At 52.5% G+C, this 17327-nt stretch overlaps 1 protein-coding gene across 1 annotated transcript in view; it reads right to left on the minus strand.

Annotated features, from left to right (window-relative positions):
* Nucleotides 1-17327, minus strand: part of PPL (periplakin) — a 53076-nt gene that overhangs the window by 14640 nt on the left and 21109 nt on the right. Inside the window, exons 2-9 of the mRNA XM_016929355.4 lie at nt 13668-13767; nt 6709-6863; nt 5231-5351; nt 3777-3902; nt 3643-3684; nt 2055-2216; nt 1845-1952; nt 507-602 (exon numbers count right to left, since the gene is read on the minus strand). Of these exons, the coding sequence (XP_016784844.2) occupies nt 507-602; nt 1845-1952; nt 2055-2216; nt 3643-3684; nt 3777-3902; nt 5231-5351; nt 6709-6863; nt 13668-13767 (910 nt within the window). The remainder of the gene's footprint in view (nt 1-506; nt 603-1844; nt 1953-2054; nt 2217-3642; nt 3685-3776; nt 3903-5230; nt 5352-6708; nt 6864-13667; nt 13768-17327) is intronic.

A 17327-nucleotide genomic window follows, 5' to 3' on the forward strand; every position in this document is an offset into this window, starting at 1 on the left:
TTACTGAAAATACAAAAATTAGCTGGGTGTGGTGGTGGGCACTTGTAATCCCAGCTGTTCAGGAGGCTGAGGCAGGAGAATCACTTGAACCCAGGAGGTGGAGGTTGCAGTGAGCCGAGATGGCACCACTGCACTCCAGCCTGGGTGACAGGGCAAGACTCTCCCTCAAAAAAAAAAAAAAAAAAAAAGGCAAATTTTGTTTTATGTATCTGCATGTATATTATAGATTTTACCAAAATTAAAACCCCACACACTCACCCTGGGCCCCATGTGACCTGGGGAATCAGACTCTGGCCCTGGTCCCCAGGGAAGTTGGACAGGGGCCGGCAAGCTTGGGACATGTCTGCACACGCCATCAGAAGCACGGGTGCCGGGGCCCTGGGATGGCTGCCCCGCAAGGCTCCTGGACCAAGCAGCACGAGGCCACACATGAGCCAGGTAGGCACTGAGCGCTCTCAGAGAGTAGCACCCCCGGTGCTGGGGGGACTCCCAGGAAAGGTAAGTACCTGGTGGTAGTCCTCCATGTACTTGAGGTGGCTCTCCTCGCAGATGAGCAGGTTCAGGTACTCCTTCCAGTCTGCGTGCACAGCCTCCATGTGTGCCTGCCAGGAAGAGAAGGGGCTGGTCACCACTGGGCAGGTACTGCAGACACCAAGGGAGGGACTGCTGGGATATTGGGCTGGGGCATGGCGGGGGAGGGAGGCATCTGGCATCTGTCTGGGTGTGGCTACCACAGGGGTAGCCAGCTTCTGCTCAGGAGTGGGAGGAGGAGAGAGGGGTCACGTCAAGGAGCCAAACAGGGATGCCACATATGGATGCCCAGGCTGTGTGGTGCACAAGGGGCAAGTGGGGGCTGTGGTGCCTTCAGCAAATCTGTACAAAGGCACTGTCATGGACCGAACAGTGTCCCACCAAATCCATGACCCTGGCCAGGCATGGTGGCTCACACCTGTAATCGCAGCACTTTGGGAGGCCGAGGCGGGTGGATCACCTGAGGTCAGGAGTTTGAGACTAGCCTGGCCCACATGATGAGGCCCTGTCTCTACTAAAAATACAAAAATTAGCTGGGCGTGGTGGTGTGCGGCTATAGTCCCAGCTACTCGGGAGGCTGAGGCAGGAGAGTTGCTTGAACCCGGGAGGTGGAGGTTGCAGTGAGCCAAGATTACACCATTGCACTCCAGCCTGGGCAACAACAGCGAAACTCCATCTCAGGCGGGGTTGGTGGGATTGTGGGGGTTGGGAAGAATGCGACCTTATTTGGGAATAAGATCTTTGCAGATGTCATTAGTTAAGGATCCTGAAATTAGGGTGAGCCCTAAATCCATTGACTGATATCCTTATAAGAAGAGAGGACACAGAGAGACATGGGGAGAGAAGGCCATGTGAAGACGGAGGAAGGGACTGGAATGATGCAGCCACAAGCCAAGGGCTGCTGGCAACCCCCAGAAGCCAGAAGAGCAAGGAAGGCACATGTCCTGGAGCTTCCAGAGGGAATGAGGCCCTAAGACACCTTGATTTCAGACTTACAGCCCACAGACCTCTGAGAAAATGAATTTCTGTTGTTTAAAGCCACTAAGTTTGTTTTAACTTGTTGCAGCAACTTTAGGAAACTAATACAGACCCCACAGGGGCTTCAGAAGTCCAGGGGCTGAGGGCAGAAGTGTCAACGGATCAGGATAAATGGAGGAGGCAGAGTCAGACATAGCAAGAAAGAGACAGACAGACACAAGATGCAGCTTGCAGGACCCCCAGCTCCGGGGTCTGCCCGAGCTCCAGGCGGCCCACAGGCAGCGGCCGACCAGAAGCCACCCTGGGGGAGGTGTCTGGTCTCGGGGTGCATGAACCTCAATGGAGTTCCTCCCAGGGTGCTCGGCCGCCAGCAGCTGGTCGCCCTCGCTGTGCAGTTTGTTGATTCTCTCCTCTTTGGCCTCCAGGTTCCGGTTGATGAAATTCTGCAGTGGGGGGCAGTGGAGGGGCCTCAGTGCCCAGCCTGGCGGTCCCGTGCTCCTTCCAGGGCTGCCTCCTCCCTGATGCCCCAGGCCCCCAGAACCCACCTCATACTGGCGCCGGCGGCTGGGGTAGTCGAGGTTGCGGTCACTCCAGTCGTACTGCATGCGGCCCTTGGCCTGCTGGTCCAGCCAGTACAGCTCATTGGTGCAGCGCTGCATGTAGTCCTGCAGCAAACTCAGGTGCTGCTGCCGGGCCTGTGATGCTGCCTGAAGGGGCCGGGGCAAGGACAGGGCTGCGTCCTCAGCCCGCTGCCACTGCTCGCTTCCTTCCCTACCTCCTGCAGGGCCCGGCTATGGCTGGCCTGAGGACAAGCCCAGCTATGGCTGGCCTGAGGACAAGCCCAGCTTAGCCACGTCCAGGCCAGGCCCCCTTAGACAAGTTACCTGAACCCCTGAAACTCATTCATTCATTCAGTAAATGTTTACTGAGCATCTACTACATGCTGGACATGGCTCCAGACACTGGGGATACAGCAGTGAACGAAACACACAAAACCCTTACGGAACTGACATTTTTGTGAAGGCTTAGTTCGCCCATCTGTAAATGGGGAAGATGACAGTCCTGACCTCACAGCGCACAGAGACTGGCATATAGTTGGTGCTCAACAAATATCAGTAACTATAGCTTCTACTTTTATCTGTATCATGATCGTCTTATAGAGGGCTGGAAGGAAAGCACCACTGTACGTCTGAGAAGCGGGGGTACAAGGGAAAGGAGGGATGTTTGCATTTTGGTACATGGGGCCCTCCACGCATGACGAACTTCTGCAACACTGACTCATTTCATCCTCAAAGCGACCCTATGAGACAGGAACACGTAGGAACTCCATTTCTCAGATGAGGAAACTGAGGCTCCCAGAGGCTAAGTAACTTGCTCAAGGTGTCACCACTAACACTAAGGAGCAGAGGAAGCATGGCTCCTTACAGCGACACAATGCTGCCTCTGTATTCTCTGAGATGTCCGAAACATTGGCAACAAGGAAGCATTTGCATAACACTCATGCAATTTTTAAAAGAATGCATTATTTACAGGTTTGGGAAGGAAAATGGAAAGCTTTTGTATAGAAAGCAAGTGGCATCATACTTGGCACACAGCAGATAATAAAGAAATAAGCAGGACAGGCTGTACCCCTGGGGTCTGTTAGGGTTTTCCCTGCACAACCAGGGCAGACCTGGCAGCCGCTCGGGGCACGTCTCTTCCCACCTCAACCCCTCTCCTGATTGAAACGTTTACTGCACGCCTTTTCTTTTTTTTTTTTTTTAGACAGGGTTTTGCTCTGTTTCCCAGGCTGGAGTGGAGTGGCACCATCACAGCTCATTGCAGCCTCCACCTCCTGGGCTCAAGCGATCCTCCCACTTTAGCCTCCCAAGTAGCTGGGACCACAGGCATGCCACCAAGCCCAGCTAATTTTTAAATGTTTTGTAGAGCTGGAGTCTCACTATGTTGCCCAGGATGGTCTCAAACTCGTGGGCTCAAGTGATCCTCCTGCCTCTGCCTCCCAAAGTGCTAGGCGTGAGCCACCGTGCCCGGCTGCCTATGTCATTTCTAAAAGAATACATCCCTGTCCCCCCGACTCCAAGCTTCCCATCCTCTCCTCTCCCCATGAGGCCTTTCCCCCAGGGAGCTCCTCACCAGCAGTTTCTGGTACTTGGCCCGGAGTTCGCTGTTCTGCTCCTGAGGACAGAGCCGAGGGCATGGGTCAGGGCCAGGACGCAGGCGCGGCCCCCTCCATCCCTGGGTCCCCACCACACCAGCACACGCCCCACCTTGTCCCCGTCCTTGGCCAGGTGGGGCCCGATGGCCTTGACCTCATTGTGGAAGATGTTATGCTCCTCCACTTGGTGGTCCACCAGCGGCAGGTCAGTCCCAAAGCTCTGGTTGCTCAGCTTGTCCTGGCCAGGAGGGCAGAGAAGCAATAGGGAGAGGGTGGGCTGAGGGCTGGGGATGTGTGGCCACCCCAGGAGCCTCGGGAGTGGGCATGATGGTGCTCTCTTTTTCACGGGGCCCTGCAGAGCCACAAGGAGATGCTGGCCACACCTTCAACCCTGAGGTTCTGTTTGCTGAGCACTGACCCATATCATCCTTCATCTCACAGAGCCTCAGGGGTCCACATGGTTACTTCCCATCTCTCAGATGAGGACACAGAGGCTGAGGCTGAATGAGGGCCAGTCACCTGCCCAGGGTCACGCCACTAACATTGGGAAAGCTGGCCAGGCATGGTGACTGATGCCTGTCATCCAGGCACTTTGGGAAGCCAATGGGGGCGGATCGCTTGAGCCCAGGAGTTTGAGACCAGCCTGGCCAATGTAGCAAATCCCCGTCTCTATAAAAATACAAAAAATTAGCCAGGTATGGTGGCGTGCACCTGTAATTCCAGCTACTTGGGAGGCTGAGGTGGGAGGATCACCTAAGCCTGGGAAGTTGAGGCTGCAGTGAGCCGTGATCGTGCCACTGCACTCTAGCCTGTGCGACAGAGTGAGACCTTGTCTCAAAAATAAATAAATAAATAAATAAATAAATAAATAAATAAATAAATAAATAAAATTGGGGAAGCTCAGGAGTTTGAGACCAGCCTGGCCAATGTGGCAAAGCCCCGTCTCTATAAAAATACAAAAAATTAGCCAGGTATGGTGGCGTGCACCTGTAATTCCAGCTACTTGGGAGGCTGAGGTGGGAGGATCACCTAAGCCTGGGAAGTTGAGGCTGCAGTGAGCCGTGATCGTGCCACTGCACTCTAGCCTGTGCGATAGAGTGAGACCTTGTCTCAAAAATAAATAAATAAATAAATAAATAAAATTGGGGAAGCTAAGGCTTGAAGCCGGGACATCTAGCTGCAGTGGCTGTCTGCTTCTCTGTGGTGAGCGCCCAGGAAAGGGAGCAACAGGCCAGAAGCCTGGCTGCTTCCGCCCCAGCCTGCCCACAAAATGGCACCAGGACCCCAACATGCCAGGGTTGGAAAGTGGAACCCAGGAGCAGCAGCGAGGTGTGGCTGACAGGGGACAGAGTCTGAATCTCCACCGCTTGAGCTGTGTGACCCTGACTTCGTGCTGCACTTCTCTGAGCCTCACTCTTTTCATGGGCACATTGGAAAATCATCAGGACCATGACTGTCTCCCTGGTAAGACCCGGGATGCCCATTACATGGGTGGGCTCTCCCTGCACACGCACAGCCCCCTCCCCAGCTGAAACCCTGGAGCCGGCGGCCCCGTCCAGGCCATACCAGCTTCTCCTCCACCAGTGCCGCCCAGTTGACCTGTGGATCCACTTCCTTCACCGCCAGCCTGTAGATCTGCTTGTGTTTCCCGCGCAGGTTGGTCACACGCTCCTTCAGCTGGCGGATACTGATGGCAGAGAGGCTCCCACTTAGTGGGGCTGGTTGGCACTGCCTGCACCCCAGGAGGGGCCCCCCACCCAGACCCCGGCCTCAGTGTCCTGGAAGGACACAGTGACCATATGGCCTTGGGTTCCAGACAATCACGGCATCCTCTCACCCCTCCTCCCGTGCACTTTTTTTTTTTTTTGAGACCGAGTCTTGCTCTGTCACCCAGGCTGGAGTACAGTGACGTCATCTCAGCTCATGGCAGCCTCCGCCTCCCAGGTTCAAGCAATTCTCCTTCCTCAGCCTCCCGAGTAGCTGGGATTATAGGCATGTGCCACCTTGCCTGGGTAATTTTATATTTTTAGTAGAGACGGGGTTTCACCATGCTGGTCAGGCTGGTCTCGAACTCCTGACCTCAGGTGATCCGTCCGCTTCGGCCTCCCGAAGTGCTGGGATCACAGGCGTGAGCCACCGCGCCTGGCCCCACCCACTTTCCCTCAACCTTCCTTCCCCCATCAGTTTCCTGAGGGCCTACTATGTGCCCAGAATGATAGAAAGTTCTGGAATAAGCAGGAAGGATCTTGTTTTCTGGAGTCTGCCATCCAGCAGGGCCCACAGTGTGGTGCATGCCATGCCAAGGACAAGTGCCAAGGGTCGTGGGGCACCGAGAGAGCCCTGCCCTTGCCGGGGTGGAGATGGGGCATGGGACAAGGCAGGAGTCAGGGGGGCTGATTCATCCACGATAAACTGAACCGGGAGTCGTGAGCCAAGGAAGCCAGGCACAGGGCACCAGGCAGCGGAAGAGCTCGCTCAAAAGCTCACAGGTCAGCCTGGTGGCTCCAGAACAAGGGATATCAACTCCCTAAGCCTCCATTTCCCCAACTGCAAAATAGGGTCATCAAGAGGATCATGTGAGGCTGGGCGCAGTGGCTCACATGTGTAATCCCAGCACTGTGTGTAATCCCAGCACTTTGGGAGGTCGAGGCAGGCGGATCACCTAAGGTCTGGAGTTTGAGACCAGCCTGGCCAACATGGAGAAACCCTGTCTCTACTAAAAATACAAAAATTAGCCGGGCATGGCGGTGCATGCCTGTAATTCCAGCTACTTGGGAGGCTGAGGCATGAGAATAGCTTGAACTGGGGAGGCAGAGATTGCGCTGAGCCAAGATCATGCCATTGCAGTCCAGCCTGGGCAACAAGAGCAAAACTACGTCTCAAAAAAAAAAAAAAAAGGATCATGTGAAGCCTTTGGCACGTGCCTGGCACCTAATTAGCCCTTGATAACCCCTGACTCGGGCTCCCAAATGCTGAACAGGACCCCCCGCCCTGGCCCATAGCCCCCGATGGCTCCGCTGGGGTAAGAAGCAGAAGGGACCTACTCCTCGGCGATCATGTCCCCCTGTGGGTGCTTCATGTGCTTGGCAATGGCCGCATCCGCCTCTAGCACATAGAGCAGCTTCTCAGAGTCCAACACCTTCTGCAGGGTCACGTCCTGGTGCTCAGGCTGCCGACCCTCCTGCAGCCGAGCCAGGTCCTGTGAGGGTCACAAGAGAGGGGACGATGAACAGGAGCCGAGAGCGGGCACGGTGGCAATGGGAGGGGTGGGAGGAAAGGGGTCAGCAGGGTGCTCCCCTTCTTTCCCTTTGAATAATGTCTTCCAGGCTTGTCCATATGGAGCGCAGTCAGTAGTTCCATCTCTTTGGTGCTACGTGGTATTTCTCAGTTCACTTTGCAAAGCAGGTATTTTTCTTATGCCCCCTCCAGCCTGTCCTCCAGCCACTCAGCAAACAGAGCTCAAGTACCTACTGTATGCAAGGTGTTGGGACACAGCTGTGAACAGAAGAGACATGGCCTCCCTGCCTGGCACTCACAGCCCAGTCTGCGAGGCCACCAGGAAGGCCAGTCAAAGGATGAGCCTCACGGAGGTGACTGCAAATCCCTCCAAGTCAGTGTTTATGAAAGAAATGCTCCAGAGGTGCAACGAGGGGACCTACTTCAGCTCTGGTGGTCAGGGAAGCCTCTCTGCAGTAGAGACACAGGCTAAGAACAAAGGATGAAAGGAACAGTGTTCTAGGCACAGGAACAGCCTGTGCAAAGGTCCTGAGGCAGGATAGAGAGAGCTACGACTGGGCCATAGTGAAAAGGTCTCTGTAGATAAGGAGGAAACAGGGCAGGCGGAGGGCGGGGAGGGTGAGCAGCTAGAACACAGAATGGCTGCAAGGAGGGATCCTGCACAGCTCCATTCATGCTTAAAGGCGATGCCTCCAGGGGCTCTGCAGAGAGGACAGCAAGGGTGTGGGCTGGGAGGGCAGGCAGTGGTCTGTGGCAGCAGCCAGGTGACAGCGAGGTGGCACCAGCAAGAAGGAACAGCCGGGGGGATATCTGGAAGGGGCCGTCGATGGTTGCTGATGAGTACAGGGCTTCTGTTCGTTATAGGGAAGAGCAATGAATGGCAGCCAGGACAGTAGGTTTCTAATCACAGCGGGTTAATTCACTGTGTCAATATTCGAGAAGCCTGGCTGTGAGTCTACACCATGCTAGGTCGTGGGGATGAATCCCTGAGGGATCCCCAGTCCCGCAGGGGAGGCAGTGACATGTCACTGAGGGGAATGAGTGCAGGTTGGCTGACGCTGGGGCACTCAGAGCCGGCCGCCGGTCCCTTCCCCTAGCTGGGTCTCAGCATTCCCATCTCTGTAATGGGCATAAGGAAAATACCCGCTTATGAAGTGAACTGAGAAATACCACTTAGCAACAAACAGCAGGAACTACGGACCGTGCTCCATCTCAACAAGCCTGGAAGACGTTATTCAAAGGCAAAGAAGCCAGACAGAGCCCACATGGTGTGGGATCCATTGATGTGAAGTGTCCCGAACAGGCAAGTCCAGAGAGATAGAAAGTCTCTATCTCTTAAGTGGTTGCCTGGGGCAGGGCTGGGAAGAGGCATTAACAGTAAACAGGCACAAGAGATCTTGCGCGGGATGAAAATATTCTGAAACTGATTCATGGGCGTGGTTCTGCCCCTTGCTAAAGTTACTCAAAATCATTGACTTGTACACTTGCAGTGGGAGCCTTTTTTGAGTGAAATATGTCTCCATACAGTTGTTTTTAAAAAAGAAAAAGCAAAAGGAAGAAAAACGAGAAATACACAGGGGTGACGTGGTGCCTGGTACGAAGTAAAGACTTGGCTTCTTCTTGGAGGAAGAAAATGTGTCAAGAGTGTCTTTGCCTGGCTAAGTCTGGAAGGGCTGAAGGGTGAACAGGCCTGACTCCCCAGGGGGTTGGAGGTGAGGCTGATGTCCCGAAAAGCCGCTGGAGGCCAGGCACAGTGGCTCATATCTGTAATCTTAACACTTTGGGAGGCTGAGGCAGGAGGATGGCTTGAGCCCAGGAGTGCAAGACCAGCCTGGGCAATATAGTGAGACCCCATTTATTAAAAAATATTTTTAAAAGATAGCTGGGTGTGATGGCATGCACCTATAGTCCTAGCTACTCAGGACGCTGGGGCAGGAGAATCATTTGAGTCCAGGAGTTCAAGGCTGCAATGAGCTAAGATTGCACCACTGCACTCCAGCCTTGGCGACAGAGCGAGACCCTACCTCAAACCAACCAATCCAAAAAGCCAATGGAACCAGGCATCCCCCAACCCTGGGGTAGGCTGGCCTGTTAATTACAACAAAACATCAGCTTCTTGACTTGGAGTGGAATTTTAAAATTTCTTTTGTTTTTTTATTTTTGAGATGGAGTCTCACTCTGTCGCCCAGGCTGGAGTGCAGTGGCACGATCTCGGCTCACTGCAAGCTCTGCCTCCCGGATTCACACCATTATCCTGCCTCAGCCTCCCAAGTAGCTGGGACTACAAGCGCCCGCCACCACGCCTGGCTAATTTTTTGTATTTTTAGTAGAGACGGGGTTTCACCATGTTAGCCAGGATGGTCTCGATCTCCTGACCTCGTGATCCACCCGCCTTGGCCTCCCAAAGTTCTGGGATTACAGGCATGAGCCACCGCACCCGGCCTGCTTGGAGTAGAATTTTATTCACTCCATTATCACCAGCTTCCCTGAGCTGCAGATCAAAGATTAATTTTGCAAAAGGAGGAAGTCCATTAATCATTGCCTAATTCGTGAAGGTGCCCGGTGGGAATGCAAGTTCTCTCAAAACACTGGCTGAGAGAGAAAGAGAACATCTAGCTGAGGGAGGCTAGTGTTTGAAAGTTCAAAGTCGGGCAGAACTGATCGATGGTGAGAGAGATCAGCATAGGGTTGACCCCTGAGGGATATCAACTGGGGAGATGGCCCGGGAGTTTTCTAGACAGTTACCCATCTTGCCACAGACAGTGGTTATCTGGGTACCTATTGATGCAAAAATTCACCCAGGTGAAGTCTGTGAATGTAGACACTTCTCTACAGTTTATATAAGTTATACCTTGATAAAAAAGTTTTTTAAAGTCATAGGGGCCAGGTGCAGTGGCTCACGCCTATAATCCCAGCACTCTGGGAGGCCCAGGCGGGAGGATTGCTTGAGCTCAGGAGTTGGAGACCAGCCCGGGCAATATAGTGAGACCCTATCTCTAAAAAAAAAAAAAAAAAAATACAAAAATGAGCCAGGCATAGTAGCATGCACCTGTAGTCCCAGCTACTTGGGAGGTTGAGGTGGGAGGATTGCTTGAGCCCAGGAGGTTGAGGCTTCAGTGAGTCGTGATTGCGCCACTGCACTCCAGCCTGGGTGACAGAGCAAGACCCTGTCTCAATAAAAAATAAAAATAAAAAATTATAGGGACTGATATATCTAATCTCACACACACACACACACACACACACACACACACACACACACACACACGGACAGATACATGATAAAGGCAATTCAGCAGACGTTCCTTGTAGGATCAGGTGGTGGGATATGGGTGTTCGCTGTACGGTTTTCTGCGTGTTTAGCATTTGAATAAATGTGTGATGCAGTGTATGATTCTGTTTATGTGAAATATCCAGAATAAATAAATCCACAGAGACAGAAAGCAGATTAGTTGCTGCCAGGGGGAAAGGGGAGGTGGGGAGTAACTGTTAAGGGTGTGGGGTTTCGCTCTGGGGTAAGGGAAATGTTTGGGAACTAGATCGAGGAGATGGTTGTGTAACATTGTGAATGTATGAAATGCCACTGACTTGTACACATTACATGGTTAATTTTATGTTATGTGAATCTCCCCTCAATTAAAAAAAATGGAAAATTCAACAGAACTGGGAAATGAAATAAATAGTAGTATCTTTAGCAAAAAGAACATAAGAAAAAGATTGTGTGATCCATGTAGTCTTCAAAGCCTAGCTTCTTTTTTCAAGTGGGTTCAGTTGAAGTTAAAAAAATAGGCCGGGTGCAGTGGCTCACACCTGTAATCCCAGCACTTTGGGAGGCTGAGGTGGGCAGATCACAAGGTAAGGAGTTTGAGACCAGCCTGGCCAATGTGATGAAACCCCATCTCTACTGAAAATAAATAAATAAATAAATTAGCTGGGCGTGGTGGTGCGTGCCTGTGGTCCCAGCTACTTGGGAGGCTGAGGCAGAAGAATCGCTTGAACCCGGGAGGTGGAGGTCGCAGTGAGCCGAGATAGCAGCATTGCACTCCAGCCTGGACAACAGAGTGAGACTGTCTCCAAAAAAAAAGAAAGAAAGAAAGAAAAAATTGTTCAGGCCAAGCACACAGTGGCTCATGCCTGTAAATCCCAGCACTTTGGGAAGCTGAGGCAGGAGGATGGCTTGAGGCCAGGAGTTCAAGACCAGCCTGGACAACATAGCAAGGACCTCTGTCTCTGCAAAAAAATAAAATAAAAATGGTTCAAAATTACCTATTTTGAGTCAATACTTCAGGGAAATAAAATGAGAAGGTTAAACCCTCCTCCTTCTTTCTACCTCTCTCTCTCTCTCTCTCTCTCTCTCACACACACACACATACACAAAGGTCAAACAGATATACACCAATATGTTAATAGTCAGTAGATACCTCTGGTGGTGGAATTCTACATGACTGACTTTATTGATTGATTGATTGATTGATTGAGGCAGGGTCTCCCTCTGCTGCCCAGGCTGGAGTGCAGTGGTGTCATCTCTGCTCACCGCAGCCTCAACCTTCCGGGCTTAAGCGAGCCTCCCACCTCAGCCTCCCAAGGAGCTGGGACTACAGGCACACACACCACCACACCTGGCAAATTTTTCATATTTTTTGTAGAGACGAGGTTTCACCATGTTGTTCAAGCTTGTCTGAAACTCCTGGGCTCAGGTGATCTGCCTGCCTAGGCCTCCCAAAGTGCTGAGATTACAGGCGCGAGCCACCGCACCCGGCTCATGATTTTAATTCACTTTGTTATGCTTGTTTATCCATCGTGAAATGTGTGTTATGAACACATTATTTTTGTTATGAGGAAAAAAGAGACACACCCCCAAAAGATGTTTTCCATTTAAGAAGGAAAAAAATCCACCACCACAGGGGGCCTCAGATGGCAGAGGATGTAACTGCAAATGACAAGGGGAGCTGATGGGAGGGAACAGGTGTGGGGTGGCCAGGCAGAGGCCAGGGAGGCAGGAGGTGGAGGCCCAGGGGGGCATGGAGGGCGGGGCCCCAGGCAGGAGGCCAGGGCAAGGCCCACTCCTGGGGCCCCTGCAGGGGACAGCTGGTGGCAGAGAACAGTCTCCACTTACCTGCCACCTACACCCCCATGGACTGTGCCCACCCCAGCCCACCTACCCGCTTGGGTCTCTTGGCTGCTGTGGACAGGCCTTCAGAGGGTGGGCAACTGGGCCATCAGGGGCAGCCAAGAGGGTTGGATACCTATGGCTGGGCCTGGGGACAGCAGCTTGGCGGGGCAGACCTTGAGCTCCCTCCTGACCTCCCCACCCTCAGCCTCCCACTCCTCTGGTCCCACCTTTTTTTTTTTTTTTTTTTTTTTTTTTTTGAGACAGTCTTACCTGTTGCCCAGGCTGGAGTGCAGTGGCACGATCTTGGCTCACTGCAACCTCCGCCTCCCGGGTTCAAGCAATTCTCCTGCCTCAGCCTCCTGAGTAGCTGGGATTATAGGTGTGCACCACCACGCCCAGCTAATTGTTGTATTTTTAGTAGAGATGAGGTTTCACCACATTGGCCAGTCTGGTCTCAAACTCCTGACCTCAAGTGATCTACCCACCTCGGCCTCCCAAAGTACTGGGATTACGGCCGTGTGAGCCATTACGCACCTGGCCTGGTCCCACCTCTTAGTCGCCCCCACATAGGGATACCAGATGAAATACAGATCACCAGTTACACTTGATTTTCAGATAAACAATAAATAATGTTTTAGCATAAGCCTTTCCCTAATAATACATGGGCTTTCCTGCTACTAAAACATGATTTGTGTTCTGAAATTCAAATGTAACTGGGCATCTCGTATTTTATTTGCTAAATCTGGTAACTCCACCTGCAGGCCGATGCTGGCACCATCTCTGTCACTGACTCATCATCCAAGCCCCTTCTAAACCTCAGTTGCTCCAGGGTACAAAACAGGCATCAACCCTATCGCACCGGGCTGGCGCTGGTGGAAGGTTTAAAGAGAAGGTGACCATTCCAGCGGCTCGTGAGTCCCTCAGGGTACAGAGGCTTCATGCCGTTGAGTCCACTGGGCAGTTGTTATCCCCATGTTACAGAAAGGGAAACTGAGGCACAGAGAGGGGAAAGTGATTTGCCCAGCTATTTTATCTCTCTTCTCCAAAAAAGGTGGAGAAAGACCTGCACCCTGAGTGCTGGCAGCAGTAGGATGAGCAGTGAGAATGATATTGACGATAATAGCCCTGTCCTATACCTGCATAATCTCATTTAATCTTTACAACCACCCCGCCAAATGGGAACCATCACTCCTGCCTGCTTAGAGAGAATCTCGTTCATGGGGAGGTGGGACGACTCACTTGTCCAAGGTCACCCAGCAAGGACAAGGCTGGGCTGTTTCCCTAGAGCCTGACCCCATGGCACTCCTCCAGGCAGGAGACGCTTTGCACAGGGCCCAGGAAGCGGGAGGAACTTAGTATCCGGGAGGTACTAGTATTAACGACAATGACCAGGTTCCTCTCACAGAGCAGGGCTTCCTGACCTCGGCACCCCTGCCCTACAGTGCACGGTAGGGTGTTCAGCAGCATCCCTGTCTCCCCTCCCCAAGTGGACGCCAGGAGGACCTTCCTTCCAAGCAGTGACAACCAAAATGTCTCTGCATGTTCCCTCGGGGCCAGAATCACCCCTGGGTGAGAATCACCGATTCCAAACAGATCCTGGTCCTGAACAGGGCTGGCAGCACGGGGCACCCAGGTGGGAGTGGGGGCACTCACACTCTGCATCTTGGCCTCTGTGTCCACGATGTTCTTCTCCACCTGGTCGGCATTCTTCTGCAGCTGCTCGATCAGCTCCGAGAGCTCCTTGTTAGAGATGCTGCGGGCAGAAGCCGAGGGGAGATGGGCGGGGTGCCTGGTGGGTGGGGGCTGTGTCCCCACCAGCACCCCATCCTCTGGCTGGCCCCGGCCCCACGCTCTGAGCAGGAGCTGCCCACAGAGCCTTTGAGGTAGTTGGGCTGTTCCCATAGGGCAACATCACTAAAGCTACAGAGACAAGGCAGCGCCTGGCAGGCGGTCAGCCTCCATTTTTTTTTGAGATGGAGTCTTGCTCTGTCACCCAGGCTAAAGTGCAGTGGCGTGATCTCAGCTTACTGCAACCTCCACTTCCTGGGTTCAAATGATTCTCATGCCTCAGCCTCCCCAGTAGCTGAGATTACAAGCATGCACCACCAAGCCTGGCTAATTTTTGTATTTTTAGTGGAGATGGGGTTCCACCATGTTGGCCAGGCTGGTCTTGAACTCCTGACCTCAAGTGATCCACCTACCTCGGCCTCCCAAAGTGCTGGGATTACAGGCGTGAGCCACCGCGCCCGGCCAGCCTCCACTTTGATCATTCTCTCTAATGCTTCTATTTTTTATTTTTATTCATTCATTCGTTCGTTCATTCATTCATTCATTCATTCATTTTATTGAGACGGAGTCTCACACTCTTGCCCAGGCTGGGGTGTAGCGGCACAGTCATGGCTCACTGCAGCCTCTATCTCCCAGGCTCAAGCAATCCTCCTAGCCCAGCCTCCCAAGTAGCTGGGACTACAGGCACATGCCACCACTCCTGCATAACTTTTACATTTCTTTTGGTAGAGAGGGGGTTTCACCATGTCACCCAGGCTGGTCTCGAACTCCTGAGCTCAAGCAATTCGTCCACCTTGGACTCCCAAAGTGCTGGGATTACAGATGTGAGCCACCAGGCCCTGACTACATATTTTTTTGTGAGAGATAGGGTCTCACTCTGTCACCCAGGCTGGAGTGCAGTGGCGTGATCATAGTTCACTATAGCCTCGAACTCCTGAGCTCAAGCAATCCTCCTACCTCCACCTCCTGAGTAGCTGGGACCACTGGCACCACCAGCACACCCAGCTTCTAATGCTTCTATTTTGCCATGTTGGCAAAACGCACCATATTTGAAAAATTGGGAGATAACTCACATACCGTAAAATTCACCTGTTTAAAATACACAGTCACTGGTTTTTAGTACTACATATTCGGAATTGTGCAACCATCACCACTATCTCATTCCAGACATTTTTATCACCCCAAAGCTCCACACCCACAAGCTGTCACTCCCTATTCCCCACCCCCTCCAGCCCCTGGCAACCAGGAATTTACTTTCTCTCTTTATGGATTTGCCTATTCTGGACATTTCATATAAATAGAATCACACAACACGTGGCCTTTTGCGTCTGCCTTCTCTCAGCATAATGTTTTCAAGCTTCATGCATATTGCAGCATCTATTAGAACTTCATTCTTTTTATGGCTGAATAATATTCCATCACGTGGCTACTTCACATTTTGCTTATTCATTCAACAGCTGACAACCATCTGGGCCATTTCCACCTTTGGGCCATCATGAGAATCACGCTGCTATGAACGTTCGGGAACAAGCTTTTGTGTGAGCAGTCTTATTTTTAATTACCTGATATTTTTCTTTCAACCTACTCGTTTTATTTTAGAGTTAAATGTGTTTACAAAGGTAACTTCTCTCCCCATTTTAATCAGAAAATCAGAAGCCCTCACCGTGAGTGAATTAGCTGCCAAAATAAATTTCATGGGAACGCAGTGGCACTGGGTTCCGTGGTGACACTGGGCTGCCCGCTGTTACAAGTCAGGAGGTGTGACAGCCGTGGTGGCGTCAGGCCCAGCCTTTCTCCTGATCTTCTCAGAGAGCCTGAAAGAGACTTGAGGCCCGGTGTGGTGGCTCATACCTGTAATCCCAGCACTTTGGGAGGCCAAGGCGGGCGAATCACCTGAGATCAGGAGTTTGAGACCAGCCTGGCCAACATGGTGAAACCCCATCTCTACTAAACATACAAAAATTAGCTAGGTGTGGTGGCATGCGCCTGTAGTCCCAGCTACTCGGGAGGCTGAGGCAGGAGAATTGCTTGAACCTGGGAGGTGGAGGTGGCAGTGAGCTGAGATTGCACCACTGCACTCCAGCCTGGGTAACAGAGCGAGACTCCATCTCGAAAAAAAAAAAACAAGAAAAGAAAAAAAAGTCTTGAAAGCAGACTGGCCCTCTCCCTCACTGTCTCTGTGTCCCCTCCTGTCACATTTGTCTACTGCCCCCCGTCCCCCAGAACCACAGACAGACCACTCTGGAAAATGCTCTAATGGGAGTTAGTTAAGACTTTGGCCCTGGGGTTAGCTGTGGGTTCAGATCTTGGCTCCCATCAGCCACTTAGTGGCTGTGTGACTTGGCCCAGCTCCCTTGCCTATCTGTGCCTCTGTCTCCCAATCCGATGGACTAGAGTAACAGTCCTTTCCCGGGGCCAGGGTGGCAGGGGTTATGAATGGAAGTGAGGTTACACTGCCAAAGGACTGTGCATAGAGCCGGGCACAGAATAAGTCTCAACAAAGGTTTGTGATTTTAGTTGTCAAGGAGCCTTAGAGGTCACCCAGCTCTGCCTCTGTGGTTTTGAGACGGAGTCTCACTCTGTCACCCAGGCTGGAAGTGCAGTGGTATGATCTTGGCTCGCTGCAACCTCCACCTCTTGGGGTCAAGTGATTCGGCTGCCTCAGCCTTTTGAGTAGCTGGGATTACAGGTGTGAGCCACCATGCCCAGCCTCCTTCTGTTGTTTTCTTTAAACAAAGAAAGAAAGGCAAACCAACTTGGCCATTGTCACCCAGTTAGCCAGCGATGATAATTCCCCTGTCTCCACTGAAGACCCACAGTGGGGCCTGAGTGGCTAGGCACGCAGAAGTTGCCTTCTACTCACACTCATTAAGCACCTGCTGTGTGTGGGCCCTGCACCTCACAAAGACAAGCCTCTCCCTCCCTGATCCACTCCACAGACCAGGAGGAAATCAGTATTTATAGAAACAGTCACGAGACTGAGGCAGGCATGGAGGCTGGGGATGCCCAGGGGAACCTCTGGACTGGCTGGGTGGGGACAGTGGTGGTCACTGAAGGCTTCCTGGAGGAGGTGGTGTCGGCTGGGTGCTAAAGCAAAAGGAAGAATTTGGTGTTCCTGTGCAGAAGGCTCCAATGAGGACACGCCATAGAGAGGCAGGTCCTGGCACGTCCCGTGGGGTGGGCCAGGGCGGGGTTCTTGACTGTCAAGGCAGAGGGGACCACCAGCCCTTTAGAGTGATGCTCCCCAGGTCAAGGTTCTGGGGCCTAGCATGAAAAATTCAGATTCCCGGCCACTAACCCAGACCTGCTGAACCCAGGTCTCCAGAGCTGGGCCCAGGAAGCTGTATTATTATTACTATTTTTGCAGGTTCCCCAGGGTACCTGGACACCTACTGGAGTCATGGACCAGCACTGCAGGTGCTGTTGATGTTGGGGGCATTGGGGGCAGAAATGGCAGCAGCCAACATGCTGGGGATCCATCCATCTAGGTTCCAAACCTTGCTTAAGGGCCAGCTTTGTGGCAGA

Source organism: Pan troglodytes, chromosome 18, assembly GCF_028858775.2.
Source record: "Pan troglodytes isolate AG18354 chromosome 18, NHGRI_mPanTro3-v2.0_pri, whole genome shotgun sequence".
NCBI classification, from domain to species: domain Eukaryota; kingdom Metazoa; phylum Chordata; class Mammalia; order Primates; family Hominidae; genus Pan; species Pan troglodytes.